Source organism: Chelonia mydas, chromosome 6 (genome assembly GCF_015237465.2).
Source record: "Chelonia mydas isolate rCheMyd1 chromosome 6, rCheMyd1.pri.v2, whole genome shotgun sequence".
In the NCBI taxonomy this organism is placed as follows: Eukaryota; Metazoa; Chordata; order Testudines; family Cheloniidae; genus Chelonia; species Chelonia mydas.
Genome location: NC_051246.2, coordinates 22,008,909 through 22,028,947, shown reverse-complemented (window position 1 = coordinate 22,028,947; position 20,039 = coordinate 22,008,909). Strand labels below are relative to the sequence as shown.

General features: G+C 42.2%; 1 protein-coding gene across 1 annotated transcript in view; it reads right to left on the bottom strand.

The window, feature by feature from the left end:
• Positions 1-20,039, bottom strand: part of TESMIN (testis expressed metallothionein like protein) — a 38,214-nt gene that overhangs the window by 8,282 nt on the left and 9,893 nt on the right. The window contains exons 3-9 of the mRNA XM_037899522.2: positions 15,764-15,881; positions 13,608-13,666; positions 10,110-10,268; positions 8,741-8,861; positions 6,917-6,993; positions 4,689-4,780; positions 344-415 (exon numbers count right to left, since the gene is read on the bottom strand). Coding sequence (XP_037755450.1) covers positions 344-415; positions 4,689-4,780; positions 6,917-6,993; positions 8,741-8,861; positions 10,110-10,268; positions 13,608-13,666; positions 15,764-15,881 — 698 coding nt within the window. The remainder of the gene's footprint in view (positions 1-343; positions 416-4,688; positions 4,781-6,916; positions 6,994-8,740; positions 8,862-10,109; positions 10,269-13,607; positions 13,667-15,763; positions 15,882-20,039) is intronic.

Sequence of the window (20,039 nt, the reverse complement as noted above, 5' to 3'; positions counted from 1 at the left end):
AGTATACAGAAGTTGATACAATTTCATAATGTTTTTGCCACATATTATAATCAATATTATTTAGTTTCAGGTTTTATTCTTCAAAACTCTGGACCATATGTAGTCATGTACACCTCTGGGCCAGATCCACGGGTGGTGTAAACAGGCCTAGCTACAATGACCGCAATGGGGTTACACTAATTTACATCCACTAAGGATCTGACTCTCTCTGGTTTTAACCCAACATACTAATTGTGTATTTTGGGACATGCATGCATTCTATTTCGTGTTTTCTAAGCTTTGCCTTTTCCAAAATAAACTTAGCTCATATATCATAATAAATGCTAGTTGGTAAGTTACTTACAATTTCAAACACTGAGATTTGGTACAGTTACATGGTTTTTTAGATTTTGTATCCCATGAACTAAGAGGCAATCTATAAAGTTTAAAAGAGAAAAGAAATTAAATGATACTTGAATGTAAAAACTTATTCAAATAAATTATGATTCTTTTTCCCCCAAACCACAAATCCTGACTTTTTAGCATCAGATATCAGTATTATTTAAAGATGATTTGCAAATACAGCATACTTAAGAAAGATTCATTAGCTATAGAATTATATGGTGAATTCCCCATAGTTAGATTTAGAGTCGTCAGCATATAAATTAACGTTTAAAACTGATATATTTTATTTTTTCAGGTCCCCAAAGTCCAAATCACTGACTCCAAGTGATGCCTAACATGCGCTATGCTTGTAACATCACATCAACTATGGAGTCTGCCGGAACATACAGCAGGCAAATCGGACGGTTTAGGAGACGTCAGATAAACACAGATTTTTTTTAAAGCATATTATGTAGGTTTTCTCAAATTTTTTTTAATGTAGCATGAAATAAAGGAATGTCAAATTCTTGAAATATTTCAGAGTTGAAAGAAAGGAAAGGACCCCAGATGTGACTGGGCCTATGGAAAGGTGATGGGGAGAGAGGATAATCTGCTTTTTATTTGAAGTTTTCAGCTGGGGTTTTACTGAAGAGTTAGAGTATGGGATAAATCTGCAGCACTACAGAGAGTTTTGCAAAGAGTTTGGAGTGCAGAAGGGAGAAGATACATGTACTGATCCAAAAAATCCAGAACTAAAATAAGGTTTGTTTCATGGCTTTTCTCAAGGAAAAACATGCCTCACCAATCTATTAGAATTCTTTGAAGGGGTCAACAACTATATGAACAAGGGTTCTCCAGTGGATATAGCGTACTTGGACTTTCAGAAAGCCTTTGACAAGGTCCCTCACAAAAGGCTCTTAAGTAAAGTAAGCCATTATGGGATAAGAGGGAAGGTCCTCTCATGGATCAGTAACTGGTTAAAAGACAGGAAACAAAGGGTAGGAATTAATGGTCAGTTTTAAGAATGGAGAAAGGTAAATAGTGGTCATCAAGGGATCTGTACTGGATCCAGTGCTGTTCAAACATATTCATCAATGATCTGGAAAAAGTGGTGTACAGTGAGGTGGCAAAATTTGCAGATGATACAAAATTACTCAAGATACTTAAGTCCAAAGCAGACTGAGAAGAGTTACAAAGGGATATCATAAAACTGGATGACTGGACATCAAAATGGCAGATGAAATTCAATGTTATGAATGCAAAGTAATCCACATTAGAAAACATAAGCCCAACTATACATGCAAAATGATAAATTCTAAATTAGCTGTTATTACTCAAAAAAGAGATCTTGGAGTCTTTGTGGATAGTTCTCTCAAAACATCCGCTCAATGTGTAGCAGCAGTCAAAAAAGCGAACAGAATGTTGGGAATCAATGGGACCAGTACAGCATTGGAGAGTATGACAAACAGTTGTTGAAATTAAGTGCTCTAAGCAGAGCTGTACAGAGGAAGCCACCATTTGCAGGGTGCAACTGTGATGTCCTGGCCCTTTAAATGTTTGAGCATAACCCCCCCACCCCCCAGTGCAAAGCCTCACTTTTGTGTTAGTTTCAGTTTTCCTGCTGAACAATAAAGCTACCATCACATCAGTCAGCTGTGCTTTTATCAGCTCCCATTGTGTCTATCTCCTTCTGTGCTGGGTTCTAATAGAACATATTAGTGATGAGGAATTTTTATCCCATGAGTGTCTAGTGCTCCCTTTGCCTGAAGAAGACAATCATTATCATCAACATCATCATCAAAAGGAAAAAAGTTCATCTAGACTCAGAGGCACAAGATGACAATCTGCTGCTTTTTGCTGCTGGGACTGAGAGAGCCAGCTAGCTAGAGAGGGAGAAGTAGACAAATAAAACTGAACAAAAGATAAAGGGTTCTGCAATTACTGCTGGAGTTGTGAAAACAAAGCAGTGAGGCAGAAGCAAGCAGAGAGGGAGCCCAAGTGCAACCACAGGAAGAATTCTGCATTCTGCAGTGTAGACACAGCCAGAAGAGGCAGATTAAATGCAGCTAGTGCACAGTAAAAAGGAAAAAAAAGTTTCACTGTGGGAAAGAAGACCTTCAGGAAATGTGAAGTCCAACAGGAGAGCAGAGAAATGGCAACTTTTGTGGGCAATGTTGGTGAGTTTGATGAAAACCAGAAATCATGGGTAGCATACCTTGAACGTTTTGAGCAATTTCTTGCTTGCAACTCCATTTCAGACATACAAAGAGTTTCAATCTTGCTGACAATGATGGGTTCAAAGGCATATGGACTGCTGTGTGACCTACTGTCTCCAACCGTGCCCTGAACTGCCACGTCTGCCACAATTCCTGCAACAATGCAGGAATATTTTTTCCTACCCCACTGATGAAGCAGAATAATATTGGTTCCATCAGTTACATCAGAGAAGTGGAGAGTCAGAAGTACAATTTATTGCTGCTCTCAGGATGTTGTCAGAACACTGTCAGTTCCAACAAACATTAAGTGATGCCCACATGACCAATCTGTCTCTGGATTATGCAATGACCAGATCTGGAAAAAGTTACTGACTGTATCAGCCCTTTCACATGCAAAAAGGCTGTTGAGATAGCAATTGTCATGGAGACCGCAGAGAAGGATTTGCTGAAATTTAATGTGAATCAAGAAGTTCCCCTCCTGCACTGGCGAGACAAAGGACCACGGGAACTTAAGGAACTTCTGTGTGGCTGTTATGCATAAACCACATGTGCTGAGAAGGAATGCTGGGCATGCCAGCTTATCTTCAAGAAGTGCAAAAAAAAAGGACACATTGCTGTGACCTGTCACACAGTTCAATGACCAGCAACACAGAGTAGCCATACATCTAAGAAGACACCTATCGAGACTGAACCTAAGAAAGGATGGAAGTCGGGAATTCATCATATGGAAAAAGACAAGAGTTCTTGTGACACTGATCAAGACCTAGCACTACATCTGTTATCAGAAGCGGGAGTACAAGATGCTATCTTGGTCACATTCTTGATCGAGGGAGTTCCTACAAGAATGCAGCTTGATACTGGAGCTGCCATCTCACTGAGTTCTGCATCTACCTATCACCAGATGTTGTCACAAGTTCCTCTGGAACAGTGGTTCTCAACCAGAGGTCCGGGGCCCCCTGGGGGGTCGTGAGCAGGTTTCAGGGGGTCTGCCAAAATTAACCAGAGAGCAGGGCTGGTGTTAGACTCACTGGGGTCTGCGGCTGAAGCATAAGCCTGAGTCCCACTACCCAGACTGAAGCCGAAGCCCAAGTAATTTAGCTTTGCACGGCCCCCTGTGGTGTGGGGCCCCGGGCCATTGCCCTGCTTGCTACACCCTAATGCCGGACCTAGCTTTTAATCTACTGGATATGCAGAAAAACAACTGTTGTGGCACAGGTGCGCCATGGAGATTTTATAGCATGTAGGGGGGCCTCAGAAAGAAAAAGGCTGAGAACCCCTGCTCTGGAAGATACCTCCATGGTTTTGAAGACTTATACTGGAGAAAAGTTAGTCCCCAAAGGGATACTCCAGGTGAAAGTTCACCTTCATGGACAATCAGTTGTTTTACCCTTGTATGTGATTGAAGGAAAGTATCCACCATTCTCTGCCAGATCTTGAACTGAGAAGCTCAAGGTGAATTGGGTTAAGATCAAGGTGATAAGAAAAGCATCTTGAAATCAAGAAACACTGGGCAGAAACTCCAAAATTTTTGAAAAGGAAGTTGGACAGATGAGCAACAGGTCAGTGAAGCTCACTGTTATGTCTTTAAGGTGTTTCATGTTAGCCACATAAATGATAATGTACATACATTAGGGAAGTTTTTTAAAATAGGGTGGGGAAATGTGATGTCCTGTCCCTTTAAATGTTGGAGCACTCCTCCCTCCCCAGTGCAAAGCTTTGCTTTCCTGTTAGTTTCAGTTTTGCTGAAGAACAATAAAGCTACCACCACAGCAATCTGCTGTGTTTCTATTAGTTCCCTCTGTGTCAATCTCCTTCTCTGTTGTGTCCAACTGTCATTGCAACAACAACTTTTATTGGTCCTACAAAACTCAGGAACTATGTTACATATTTTTGAGCATCATCTTGAATCTAACAATTTACATATTTACAGACAAACAGCATTATTGTAACAGAAATGCTTTCTTTATTGGGAGAGAGAGGAAAAGACATATTAAGAACAACAGTATCAGTGCTTGAAGTGAACTCTCCAAAACGAGAAGAAATATTACAACTGTACAAAATAACTTGACACTGAAATTAGTAACAAATTAAAGGTTTTGTGTTTCTTACCCAACTAAAGTCATTTTTGTTGGCCCTTGAAGATTTACTTCTGATTGGAATGTGACACTGCTAGCTACTGGTTGTAAGGATCCATTCTCAAGCTGTTCAAGATAATAAGCAAAAATTCTGTTTGTGCTAAGTTTTAATAAAGACAAATCATTTCTGTTACTATGAGAATGAGACAGAGAACAGTGGACTGGTTTAATCAGGTAGAAGTTACTAATAAAACTAACGGAGGCACAGATCTTGGGAAAATATGTAGTCACATTCTTTAGAAAGGTTCAATATGCCAGGACCCTTGTCCTCATTATTACAGAGAACTAGCAGTAAGTTTAATTTTTGCTGTTCAGCACCGGCACAATATTTTCATGCTGCTGTCTAGTCTGGGTCCAATCTCTTTTTAATTCCGGCAGTCAGTAGCCACTGGCCACTGCCATTGATGTTTTCCATTGAGTTTAAATGTAATAAACCCTTTGACTGGCCCCAGAGCATGTGAAATTTAAAGAGAGAACAACCATTAGGACCCTTTTTGGAGAGGATCAGAGAAAGAAAGGCTGGGGCTCTGTTGGGAGGTTATACAGATAGAAGGAGAAAACAGGGGACCGTTGGGAAGAAGAGGATGGGAAGGAATGTAGAAATAGAGGATACAGAAAGATATGGCAAACAAAACTGAAAATTTCTTTACACCACATTTCCAGTGTGTTTCACCCCTGACCTGCAGACACCATCTTTAGGGATAAGAGAAAACTTCAGGCGCCTTACTCCATTCAGCGCTTGGGGTTTCTCTTCTCTCCTCTTTGATATAGACACTTATCCACTAGGAATTCGACTGAGCCACAAATTCATCTGACACATTTCATGCAAATTAATATAATTCAAATCGCATGTCATCAGGTAATAACTCCCAGTCACTATTGATTTGAACTCTATTTGTACTGACAGGCTAGAAATCCAGGGCTTTCTATCTTCTTATCAGGCTTCTGTACCATTGTTTTATTTAAACTAACACACTGTTCTAACAACTACCCCAGTGATAATAAATAAATAACAAGGATAACAACCTGAATACTTATAAAGATTAATAACAATGAACATTTCAAGTCTTAAACCCTGGTGGGTAGAGGAGAGGGAAATCCTACTGAAGTACAACGGAGGATGCTTGCCAGAGTGCTTACAATGGCAGAAAAAATTAATGCCCAGCATATGTATTATGCATTGGGTTGTGATTGCTCCACTTCAAATTTTGACATTTTAAACAAACACTCACACATGCACACAGAAGGCAAAAGTGAATTTTAATTCCAAAACCATTTCATATTTTATATATGGTGGGAATTTCTTCCAATTATGGCTCAATCCCCCAAGGTGCTGACCACCTTCAACTCTGACCGATTTGAATGGGAGTTGAAGGATAATTGGCACCTCACAAGTGTGACTTTTCAGACTACTATGCTTAGCTCATGTTCTCTTTTCAAAGCTTCTGGATGAAGTGTTTCCTCCTTTCCAGGCAAAAATCAGGAAGTTGTGATTTCATTTACAAACAGAAACAAGTCTCTAACTCCTTGTCTGTATGGTGACACAGTCTGGACTACAGGTGTGTGATTTGTAGAGCACACTAAACTGTTGATCTCTGACTACCCCGTGTAAACTCTGCTGACATGAACTAAAAGGTACCTAGTTCGCATTGATGTAGTCCTGTTTCAAACAGGACTATGTTAACTCAAGAGTAGATAATTTTTAGATCATGCAAGCCAGAAGGGTCGTCACAGGGCAGTTAGAGTGGAACATTTCAAAAAGCTCTACAAATCACACACCCATAGTCCAGATTGTGGCACTGTGTAGACAAACCCTGAAATAGTTTCCAATCATAATAGCTCATATATGAACACCAAATTTAAGATCTTGATACTGTAATAATTACATTCTTTCTAAAAGGTATGTTCTTAATACTGGGTCCACCTTCATTCTTTCAAAAATAATATTGAAATCACAGGCCTCTATATATCTAACATTATTGTACACTGGATGCAGACCTAGCCAAGCGTTATACAATAACATGTACATAACAGCTAGAAATTCTGATTTAAAGGGTCTTTACATAATTTACAATGTATTGGTTACTTCCCTAAGTCAAATAAATATCCCATTTTATGAATAAATGAGAAGCTTTAAGCGAAGGAATGACAGTATATTTACTTTTTTCTTCTTCTTCTTTTTTTTTTTAAAGGCTTCCTCACCTGTTGTTCATTGAGATCCACTTTACCTGGAATTGGTAAAAATTGTCCCAGCAGAGTTGTCATAGGGTTAGGCACATCTGATAAGAAAAAGTTTATATGATGTTAATTGGATTGCTCATAGGTCATAAAGTTAAGCACACGCGCAAGTGTTTTCAGGATCAAAGCCTACACTTGTGGGAACAGGTGTGCCATTTAGCATCTTTAAACCTTTCTTTTATTAAAGAAAAAGACATTTCCTGAGTTTATCTTCCACCTCCACCTCTTTGTCACAGATTAGCTTGGAACCAAACCCATGCTTCCCCTACAATAAATATTGTTAATGGAGGGCCCAGAAGATAGCTCTCCAGAAACATTTCTTTTAACTTTGCAAAAGGGTTGCATTTTGGAATTAAATGCTAAACAATTGCACACAGCCACCAAAGGCCATCACCATTTTGTCAACAAGTAAGTTGACCATTGGAGGCCTTTACTCTTTGACATTAAATGCATCAGAATATGTTTAAAAATACTCCAAATGCAAATTTTATAGCCTAAAATACCTTTACAAATAAGTAACTGACAGAAACTTCCATTGCATTTATTTTGGATTCTTATTTTACAACTTTCAAAGTCAAAAGAATGCACTTGGAGCAGAAGTATTTGCCTATGAACAAAAATTACTGCTAGAAAAATAAGGAGGAGGCCATAGCCCTAGAGAGAGTTTCTTTACATAGGTCCTAATTCAGCAATGCACTCAAGCACATGCTTAACTTGAAGTACGTGAACAGTCCCACTCACTTTAATTCATATTAATCCTCCACACCAGTTTGAAAAAAAAAGGAATATTAGGCTATATGAGATTGGCAAGATGAATCTTGCTTTCTGAAATTAATTTACAGATGCCTTCTTGCAGATGTTGTAAGAAAAAATCGAGCTCAGAAAAAAGCTCAAATTGGAAATTTCTGGAGTCCATCACCCTGGGACTTTAATGGACTTAATTTCTGGTTCTTCTAATACTGGGCCTCCCATTGCCCTCTGTTCCACACTATGAAGGTGAGTAAATGGAAGAAAGTCTGGTCAAATGGGAGATAAAGACATATGGTTGTTCTCTGATATGGTTTCACCCTCCTCTCCTCTGGAGATACTGTGACTGTAATAGAATTTGGAATTTTAATATAAATATTTTCCTCATTTTGGATCTTTCAAATTTATCCTTGGTAAGGGCCTTGGTTTTTTTTACACTATATAAAATGTGTTGGGCATGTGCAGAATCTACTGAAGTCAATCAGGGTTGGAAATGCTCTGCATCTTGTGAAATTGAGCCTGTTAGTCATGTTTTTACAGTGCCTAACATAATGAGACCCTGATCTCAGACTGGTGCCCATTGGCACTACTGCAATACAAACAACAGATAATAATAAAAACAACATGGAAGGAGACAATGGTAAGATAGCTCTTAATGCTAAATCAGTGCCCCTTCATCTGCTTTTTATTTTTGGAGAAAGAGTAACATTTGGCGGCAAGCTTCTGTAAATGCAAGTTGGTGTCATCCTTGAGAATGCATATGGCTTGGAGAAAACTGCTTCCTACTGAATGTAATCTGTTTATTAACATCATATACCAATTCACTAATTTCAGCACATCTCTTGTAGCAATCTTGTGGTCTTTTTGTGAAGTACCTAGCAGACACTGTAAAATAATGATTAATAATAATTGGTGGTAGCCACATTAGTCCTGGCTCATCTCAGCACCACTGTTGCTTAGAAACGCAAACACATAGTTACATGTTAATTATTTGTGGCATAATATCTGACACATTATTTAAAATTTTCATTTTCTTTGTACCTGACTGAAGATAATTATGTTGGTTTTGATACTGGGGAACCAGATGAACTGTTTTTAGTTCTCTTGTGCCAGAATTGTTTATACAGAGTATTTGAGTACCTCCTTTCAACTGGCAGATCACCTGAAATACATCATAAATTATTAGTTTTCATCTAAGAGATAGTCATTCTAGGCCAGGGGTTGGAAACCTTTCAGAAGTGGTGTGCCGAGTCTTCATTTATTCACTCTAATTTAAGGTTTCGCGTGCCTGTAATACATTTTAATGTTTTTAGAAGGTCTCTCTCTCTAAGTCTATATTATGTAACTAAACTATTGTTGTATGTCAAGTAAACAAGGTTTTTAAAATGTTTAAGAAGCTTCATTTAAAATTAAAATGCAGATCTTATCAGTTTAGTGCAGTGGTTTTTAACCTGGGGTGCACACACCCCCTGGGGGTGCGAGATGCCCTTTCTGGGGGTGCGAGACATGCGAGATTTTTTTAGAAGGTAAATCATCGAAAACACAAATTAAGCACAGGCACATAAGTACAACTACTTTGTTTCATCAAACCTGTGTATTTATTAACATTATACATTTTTTAACGATTACTGTAATATACAAACAGAGTTTTTAAGTTTTTAAGCTAATTGTAGTGTAATTTTTGATAAGGGGTGAAAGAACATATTTTGAGAACTTCAGACCATCAGCGGGCTGAGCAGGGCCAGATGTAGTGTATTACATTCACCCAGGCCGGCAGCGGGCTGAGTGGGGACGGCGGCCGGGACCCCAGCTAGCAGCAGCATGCCAGTAAAAATTGGCTCGTGTGTCGCCTTTGGCACGCGTGCCGCAGGTTGCCAACCCCTGTTCTAGGCAGATAGATACAAAGGTTTTCATAAGAATACCTATCTGTCTGATTGCAGAATGCCGTTGAATGGCTATGCTGCTGCTCCTCATCTCAGGCGGGAAGGATTCATAGCTTTCTAGATTCCCCAACCATGGAACTCCCCAAGACACATTCCAATTACTAGTGCTGTGTTTAGGATTTGTCCCACAAGACAGAAATATGGCTCTGCAATGGTGTTTCATTTTGTTCACTCAACTATAACTATACAGCAAGCATCTCTTTTTGGATGTAGCCAACGCCACAGCTTGCTTTGTTTCTAATGTTATATAGTAAATACAGACAAAATATAGTATAATTAAATATAGGCTCCTGGATCATTAGTTCTGTGGAACAGGGACTGCCTTCTCATTACTTGTCTGTGTAGCACCCGCATAGGGGTGCCCTGATTGGGACTTCTAGACTACTCTAATGCAAATAAATAAGCAAACAAACAAACATAATTTCCTTCAATGTGTACTGTTCCTGTCAGTTTCAGGCAGAAATTACCACTGGATTGGAATCTTTTCTGTGTGAACAGCTGGGGTCCTCCATTACGTTTTGTGTAGTCAGTAACTTGCAGCTGGTTTCTCCTGCATTTGAATTCTGAAAAACTGCTTCCTTTTGGTTATTAGCCATATTACTAACAATTGCCTCTCTTACTTCCGCCTGAAAAAAATAAATAGTTTCACATCTTAAAAAGAATACTTTAAATGCTACTTTAAATTGCAGTGCCAGTAGGACAGGAGATGAAAATTTATAGCCTCATAAACAATGCATTTTAAAGCAAAAACTGTATTCAAACCTAATTTGGAGACTAGCTAGTTCTAACTGTCACAGCTTAGGCTGAATGATTTTCATTTAATATTCAAATAAAAATACTGATGTAAGCAGAGACAGAGTGAGCTCTACCCTGACATCTGGTGGTGAGCTGTGGAAAAGGACTTCAGAGGCTGATCTTGTTTGCATGAGCACACCCACCCTGCCTAAGACAATGGACTGCCTGCCCAAATGGTCACTTTGGCTTCTGTGGGATCCCAAGTCTCTTTGTTATTGGGGCAGGAGTAATAAAGCATTGTTATCCTGGTTATGTGAATCAAGGACCGTAGAACTGTACTTGGCATTTTATGATGGAGGGACTCGTCCTCAACCAAGCAGCACTCACTAGGCAAGAGACATGGGTTCCAAAACCAGTGAACTGAGAGAATTTGACGTGGCAGTGTGGGCCCTAAACACCACTTTGATCCTTCCTCTCTCCACCGTGTATCACAGACCTAATTTTGACTCCATTAGGAGTCTTGTTACATGCTGCAGAGCTGAAATCACTGATAGCTAGGTCTAAGCATTGGACCTACTTTGGTCTCGTGGTGCACCAGCACTAAGGCTCCCCTACTACCAGCTAAACTCACTGAGAGCTGAAGTCACCGAAGAGCTGAAGTTACTAAGAGCTGAGATCACTGAGAGCTGTGCTAAGTGGGGGAGGGGCTTGAAGACAAGTGGGTGAGCGGCCAGGAGGACGGCTAGTGGAGGGGCGCGGAGCAGATAGCAGGGTGGCTGGCGGAGTGGAGCAGACAGGACGGGCAGCAGAGCGGATAGCAGGGCAGCTGGTGGAGAGGCGCAGCTGGTGGTGAAGATTGCAGCAGAACCCCATGGAGAGGTGTGGCACTTGGCCGTCAACCCGAGCAGCGGAGCATGTAGGATGTCCCCCCTCCCATACCTCCCTCCACCTTCACCGAGGCTGGGAGGTAAACTCTGCAGATAAACCTCTGAACTCTGGGGCTGCACTGACCAAGGTCAGAAACTGTGGGTGGGGTGACTGTTGGGTTGCAGGACTTAAGACCCTGACGGGAAAAGGACACTGCCAAACTTCCTTGGGGGTGGGTCATTTGCTCATGGTTTGTGTTATGAATCCTGTTTGTGGTGTTTCCCTCCTTTATTAAAAGGCTTTTGCTACACTCAGACTCCGTGCTTGCGAGAGGGGAAGTATTATCTCTTAGAGGTGCTCAGGGGGGTGGTATGTAATTGTCCCAGGTCACTGGGTGAGGGCTCAAGCCGGTTTTGCCTTGTGTTAGTAAAACAGAACCCCTAGATACTGAATCCGCCCTTGTTGCTGCCAACTCTGATGGGCAGAAGGGTTATACTTCTAAAGAATAACAATGGGTAATGCACAAAGACATATTCTACAGTAACAAAGACGTTCCCACCCTTCCTATACTGGCAATCATCAGCTCAGTTCCACACTGCACTGGAGAAGCTAAGAAACTGCTTTAGCAACTAATGTGAAACACATGAATTAGTCATAAAATACACAACTTGAGTCCTATGGACCCAAGGGATATAATTTAATTAACAACTGAGCAATGACTTCAGGACTGGGGGGAGGGATAGCTCGGTGATTTGAGCATTGGCCTGCTAAACGCAGGGTTGTGAGCTCAATCCTTGAGGGGGCCATTTAAGGATCTGGGGCAAAAATTGGGGATTGGTCCTGCTTTGAGCAGGAGGTTGGACTAGATGACCTCCTGAGGTCCCTTCCAACCCTGATATTCTATGACTGGGACCTAACAGTTTAAGCAGCATTCCCATACTATGACATTTGTCACAGTGGTCAGTGACTAAACTTTGGTGGCACTCTTCTTCAAATGGGAATTGCCACACCTTTACTCATTGGCAACACTATCCACCATAAAGCATTTGTCAAGCTGGTACATGGAAGAACTGTAGTACCCACTGCAAAATGATCAAACCTCTGAATAAACCCCTGATTCATTCAATGCACACACTAAAGCACTCACCAGGAACCCTGGCACACCTTGTCCATGACAGTATTCTAGGGGTGTCTAGCAAAAAGTTCTCCAACCTGGAATTTCTTTGTTTTTATGGTTTGTCTTTTATAAACCTAGGAAATTACATTTAAAAAACCCAAACACAGTAAGAGAATGTTAGGGTTGCAAAGTGAAGCACTCCAACAGTAGGAATTGCCAGTATTATAGTTGTACCCCAGTCTTAACTCTGCCCCTTTGTATGCACGCAACATAATACAGGCTCAGATGCTAAGTGACAGCTGAGGGGTTTTTGGCATAGCTCAGGATGGGATATGTGCAAAGGTAGCCACAAGCCACAAGCCACATCCCTGACTGTACAGGGATGACCGGCCACAATCCATGTGACTGCCTGAGGCAGAGGGGTAGCATAGAAGCTACTACACCATCCAAGATCCCCTTGGGCTGGGGAAATCCTTTGGGGGGCAGGCATGGCAGCTATAGTGCATTACATTATCAAATAAAATGCATCTGCAAGACTAGTGTCTCTTTCGGGCCCTGATTTAGCAAAGTACTTATGCATGTGCCCAGCCTCACTGGGTACATCCATGTTGCCTGCAGACTGCCCGCAGAAGCAAGTCTCCCAGCCCAGGATGAGACACTTGGGGATTGGAGCTTGTGCTAGTGATCTAAAAAGAACTGTGTAGGCAGTGCTTTGAAGTTGGGGCTTGGGTTGGAACTCAGGCTCTGAAGCCTACCCCCTTCCTTAGGCTTCAGAGCCCGAGCTCCAGCCCAAACCATGATATCTACACAGCTACTTTCAACGCAGTAGTGCAAGCTCCACTAACCTGAGTCTGTCAACCCAGAAATACCCATTCTCTTCAATGACAGCTGCTGGTCCTCAGCACTTTTGAAAATCAGCCACTTACTTAGGTGCCTAGCAGCCTGATCCAAAACCCACTGAAGTCAATCAGAGTCTTTCCATTGACTTCAGTGGGTTTTAGATTAGCCCCTAAATGAGGATTTAGGAGCCTAACTTTACAGCCAAGATTTTCAAAAATGGATGTCTAATGTTCTCTTTTTTCTGTTGTATGTGGAATATGTAGGACTGCATTTGAAAAAACATTTTACCCTTTGGCAGTTTATGTGATTTCCATTTTCAATTTCTACAATATTTTGCCTGTAAGATCAAAAACAAAGAACAAAAACTTTTAGAAAAATAATAACAGCATCCTAAATTCATACTTACAAGTTCATCACAGACAGGAGCACTAGTCTGAGGTAAAGTGCTGACCTCACTGCAAGGTTCTGTCACACAAAATGGAGGGTTTTTTTTTTTAACAAACAATGAGGACAATGGCAAACATTAGGAGATCTTTTATACTATAGGTCTGAGGAAAAAAAGATTTGGACATCACAGGATTACGTAGGACGCTGACAAAAATTAAAACAAGCACTCTGAAAGTGCAGCCCGGCTTGCATAAAAATATTGAATGTTCTCCTATAACAGACTTCCTGTCAGGAATGTTGGGAAAAGAGACCCCAATATTGAGCCAGCCTGATGTTTCTCAAAACAGCTGGGAAAAATTATACATTTCTCAGCGATGTTATGTTAATAAAGGCTAATGAATGTGCAACTTGCCACTGGAGGGCAAATACCTAATCTAATCTAATCTAATACCTGATCACATGACAAATGGCTATGAGAAGAATCTCATACATTAGAAGAACCAACTGGAGAACATGCTTTGTGGTCTGGCACCCATATAAAAGGCAGCTTTGACTTTTTGGCACTGGCTCATGCTACGACTGATGCAGAGCAGCATAATCGCAGGAGGAGCTCCAAAAGGCAACATTCTTCAAGGATGCACAATCCCTCTGTAGGGAGCACACCCCCGGCATCACTACTTAGGAAGATGCAGCATGATCCCTTCTGCATATCTGTCCAGCTCTGTATATCCGGCTTTACTCCTGTCTCTTCCTTCACCCCTTTGGCTAGTAAGCAAGGAATACTGTTGCACACAAGGAATGCAACTGTGCATGGCCTCTATGCAACGGTGTAAGGCTCCTTTTGCCCACCCCCACCCCCTCTCCTTCCCTTGTACAACTGTGTATGGACAGGGCGCAAAGTGGCCATTACTGAGCTCCTGAGACGAGAGCTCATGCCTACCTACTTGAACCTGAGCAATATCTTTTCAAAGGACCAAGGAGAAAGCTATCCTTTAATTGAACTTTATATCTTTTCAAAATAACCAGTGAGATACGATAATTTTTTCAAACACATACTCTATCAAACTTCTTCAGCTTCCTTATGGACATCAAAGTAAAAAGAGGTACATGGGTAGAAACAATACTGCCTAGAAATTAAAAACAATTTCCTTTCAACCTCCATGATGTAAAACCCACATTATCACATAGCAAGATCAAAGGTCACAAAGCTAGCCTGCAATCAGAAATTAGAACACTGGGGAACAATTCAAGAGGATTGGTGATGGTATATAATACTTCTTACCTTTCAGTAACTGGTTCAAATTTGGGCCTTGTGAGTAATGACAAAAAATCATTCCCATTTAATAGCTGTTCAGTGGCTTATATCAAATGAGCTTGTGATTGCAGTTTTATTTCTAATGTGTAAGTATCCACATTACAAATCTCCAATTACAAGTGGCACTCACTGCTGGCAGACTCAGCAGAGAGGTCAAGATCTAAAATAACCTGAAGACTGATAATCTCCCTAAGACAGGTCATGGGCAATAAACAAAAATTCACGGAAGCCGTGACCCGTCTGTGACTTTTGCTGCTGCGGCTCCATGGTTTCCCCTACCACCATGGTGGCTGGGAGCTGTGGGGTTCCTCCTCTGCATATGGCAGCTGGAAGCTACAGGGGGGCCCCCCTTCACCGACGGCGGCTGGGGGCTGCAGGGTGACCATATTTCCCAAAGAGAAAACTGGATGCCCTCAGCCACTTGCCAAAGGCACCCCCTACCCACCCTCCTGCGCGAGGCTGTCACCCATTGCTGGAACCCTGACGAGGGCCCCCACAGGAGGCTGTCGCCTGTCACTGGAACCGTGCAGGGGGCCCCTGGGGCTGAAGCAGAGAATGTTATGGAGGTCTCTGGAAGTCACGGATTCCGTGACTTCCATGACCTTAGTGACATAAACATAGCCTTATGCATGGATAAATAGAGGACTTCCATCTCCAATCCCATCACACTTTAATAAGTGCTAACAAAAAATTCACTTAGAGGAGAAAAACAAACTAGAAATCTGAACAGTCATGCACACACAGGCACAAAGAGAATCTTCTATATACAGGGACAGTCAATCATTTATACTGTCAGTTGTAGATGGAAGACCAAATTAAAAAAATCAAACTCACAGTAGGTGACTTCTCCAAACACTTACCATCGGAGCTATCTGGCAAGGCTTGTGACTGTACACAACTATTAAGCATTCCTTTGAATTGGTCATAACAAATACAATTATTCGCACCAGTAACTGGATCTAGTAGCGGTCTGAATACCTAGAGAAAGAGAATAGTTTTCTTTCATTCCTTTCTTTAACTTCAACACATTTATAGAAAAATGTAGCTATTTGATTTCAATTGTGAAAAATCATAGCCTTTTAGTTCAAAGTTTAAGAGAAGGTTGCTCAGCTTGTGCAGTAACTGAGGTTCTTCGAGATGTGTGTCCCTGTGGGTGCTCCACTTCAGGTGTCGGTGCATCCCGGTGCCATCGATCGGAGATGTTCAGTAGCAGTGTCTGGTCAGGGCGCGCATGCGCAGTAGCAGTCTTGAGGTGCCACTGGTGCCTCATCTAGCATGCTCACGCCCCGACCCTTTCAGGTCCTTTCTCTACCGTGGAGCGTTTAGCTCGTACTCCGAAATAGAGGGGAGAAGGGTTGGTAGTGGAGCACTCACAGGGATTCACACATCTCGAAGAACCTCAGTTACTGCACATGGTGAGTAACTGTCTCTTCTTTTTCAAGTGCTGTCCCTGCGGGTGCTCCACTTCAGGTGAATGTAGAGCAGTGCCCTCATGAGGATGGAAAGGACTTAGGAATTCAGTTTGTTGCTGAGGCTAGTACAGTGAGGCCGAGTCTTGTGTCTGAGCTTGAACCAAGAGTAATTGCATAGTGGTTCATGAATGTGTGTTAAGAGGCCCGACGCTCTGATGGAACCTTTAGAAACGGTGTGGCAAACACAGACATCAGATGTCTAGAATGGGCACATTGTGTAGGAATGCTATGGAGGTAGATGAGGCTCCTGTTGAGTGGGTTCTGATGCCCAGAGGGGCTTCAGTGTTGTATAGCACATATGGATACAGCTGGATATGAATTTAGATAATCTTTGCGTAGATATGGCAGAGCCCTCTGATCGTTCTGTTGTTGACACAAAAAGTCGAGGTGATTTCCGGAGGAGCTTCGTTCTGTCCAGATAAAATGCTAATCCAATGTGTACAGGACAGCCTCTTGAGTGTTAGTGAGTGGTTTTGGATGAAATGTAGGTAAGTGAATCAGTTGGTTGAGATGGAACAAGGACAACATTTTGGGCATAAACTAAGGATGCGTTCTAAGTGTCACTTTATCCTTGAAGAATATTGTATATTGCAGGTGAGCCATGAGAGCCCCTATTTCACTGACTCTTCACACCAATCTAATGGCGACCAGGAACGCCACTTTCATAGATAAGTGAAGTGATGAGCATGTGGCTAAGGGTTCAAATGGGGCTATGGTTAGACTTCTGAGTAGATTTAAGACCCATGCTGGCGTGGGTTCTCAGACGTCTGGGTACATGTTCTGTATGCCCGCGAGAAACTGCTTAGTAATCGGGTGAGCAAATATCGAAGTCCCGTCTACCTGCTGATGGAAGGCTGTGATGGTGGCAAGATGAACACCTATGTGAGCTCATAGCAAGCCCTGAGTTCTTTAGGGATAATAAATATTGCAGGATTAGTGGAAGTGGTGCCTGGCTTGCAGATATTTGTTTGTTCTGGCACCATAGGAAGAATCTTTTCTATTTTTGGAGGTAAGTAGTACGCGTGTTGTGATTCCTGCTGTTTATTAACACTTGTTTTACATGTTCTGAGCAGGTTAGTTCATCGCAGTGGAGCCATGAAGGAGCCACACCATCAGCTGAAGTTTCTCTGGGTCTGGATGGAGGACTTGACCATCGTCCTGAGAGAGAAGATTCCATAGGGGAGGGAGAGTGAACGATGTGCACATCATCATGGGTGTCAGGTAAGGGAACCATGTCTGTCTGGGCCATGTCGGGACTATGAGTATTATTTTGGCCCTGTCGATTTGTATTTTAGAGCTATTGGTGGGAATGTGTATAGGAGGGGAGCGTTCCATTTGATGAGAAACGCGTCCCCTAGGGATCATGCCCCTAGTCCTGCTTGTGAGCAAAACTGCGCATTTCTTGTTTACTGATGTCATGAACAGGTCTATGTGTGGGGATCCCCATACGTGAAATATGTGTTGTGTTATTTCATCATTCAGTTCCCATTCGTGCTCTTGGGAAAACTGTCTGCTTAATGTGTCCGCCATCATGTTCAGTTGACCCGGGAGGTATGCTGCTGTAATAGTGATGTGTTTTATGCACCAATTCCATAGTTTTAAGGCATCTGTGCATAAGGAGTGGGAACATATTCCACCCTGTCGCTTTATATAGAACATACACACAATGTTGTCCGTCAGGACCCTTATCGTTTTGCCTCATATAAGAGGGAGGAAATGAGGGCATGTGTTGTGGAACGTGCATAATTCAAGCAGGGTTGATGTGTAAATGTGTTTCAGTGGGGGACCACTTTCCTTGGATTGTATGTTGGTTTAGGTGAGCTCCCCATGCGATCAGTGAAGCATCTGTTGTGATTTGTCTGGATGATGGATCCTGTTGAAACGGGATGCCTGAGCAAACATTTACTGGGTTTGTCCACTATCCTAGTAAATGTAGAATCTCTGGAGTCGGTGCAAGTCTTTTGTTTAGGCTGTGCTTTCGTGGAATATATACCGAGCTCTGCCATCCTCAAAGGCAGCGCGTGTAGAGTCTGGTGTGTTTTACAAAGAAAGTGGTGGCAGCCATATGTCCCAAGAGTTGTAGGCAGGTGTGTGCAGACACCCATGGGAGATCATATGAGGGAGGTCATTGCTGTGAATCCGGGCATTGGAGTGATGCTTTAGCCTCCACTGAGTCCAGGTGCACTCCTATGAAGTCCAATCATTGTACTGGAGTTAGGATAGATTTCTTTTCATTGATTTGTAGCACTAGGGAGTGAAAAAGAGAGCTGGTGTGTCAAGTAATGCATAATGTTTCTGTCAGGGTAGGGCCTTTTAGCAGGCAATCATCTAAGTATGGGAATATCAATATTCCCTGTCTGCACAAATGAGCAGCTACCACCACTAGGATTTTGGTAAAGACACTTGGAGCTGTCAACACTCTGAATGGCAGTATTCTGTATTGGAAGTGATCTTGTCCCACTGTGAATTACAGGAATTCTCTGTGAGCGTGATGGATGGTAATGTGAAAATAAGCATCTTGCAGGTTCAAAGTTTAGAGCCAGTCACCCTCTTCCAGCACAGGGATGATAGAGTTCAGTATGACCATTTTGAATCTGTGGGTACAGACAAATTTGTTGAGTTTTCTGAGATCTAGTATGAGTTGCCAACCTCCGTTTTTTTTTAGAGTCAGGAAATAATGAGAATAAAATCCCTTCCCTCTGTGTTGTGTTGGAACTTGTTCCACGGCCTCTAGTTGTAGAAGGTGATGTACTTAAGAATATAAGAACGGCCATGCTGGGTCAGACCAAAGGTCCATCCAGCCCAGTATCCTGTCTACCAACAGTGGCCAATGCCAGGAGCCCCAGAGGGAGTAAACCTAACAGGTAATGGTCAAGTGATCTCTCTCCTGCCATCCATCTCCACCCTTTCTTATGTTCTTACTTCTTGTCTCAATAGATGCTTGTGAGAGGGTCCCTGAAGAGAAATGGGGAAGAGGGGGTGGGTAGGTCGGATGGAAGTAAAGGGGACGGCATAACCCGTGTGAATGATCTCTAAAACCCAATGGTCCATGGTGATAGAGGCCCACGTATGGTAAAATGGTCGAAGCCGATGACCAAAGTTTGGATTGTTTGTTCTATTGGCGCTGATGGTCGGGGGAGGTCGGTTAGACTCTCGACCAACATTTCAAAATTGTGTCTTGTTTGGTGGTGCTTGGGACGTCGCAGCCTGAGATTGGGTAAGGCAACATCTCTGTGGTCTGTGCCCTTGTCTTTGATTGTCGTATGGTCTCTGCTGGCGCTGAGACGCGCTGTCTCTGTTATGATTGTAAGGCTGGTATCTGCATCTCCTGTTAGGGTGTGTGTAGACCCTGAGGGTCCTCAGTGTGGCCTTCATGGAATGGAGGACCTCATCCATTTTAGCGGGGAAGAGCTTGTCCCTGTCGAGGGAAAGGTTCTCTACCTTGGTCTGGAGTTCCCTTGGGATATCAGATGAGTGGGATAACATGGTTTTGGTAATTAAATATTCATAAATAGGCCCAATGGCCTGTGATGGGCTATTAGATAGGGTGAGATCTGAGCTACCCAGGAAAGAATTTTCTGTAGTATCTGGCTGATGAATCTTGCCCATATGCTCAGGGTTTAGCTGATCGCCATATTTGGGGTCGGGAAGGAATTTTCCTCCA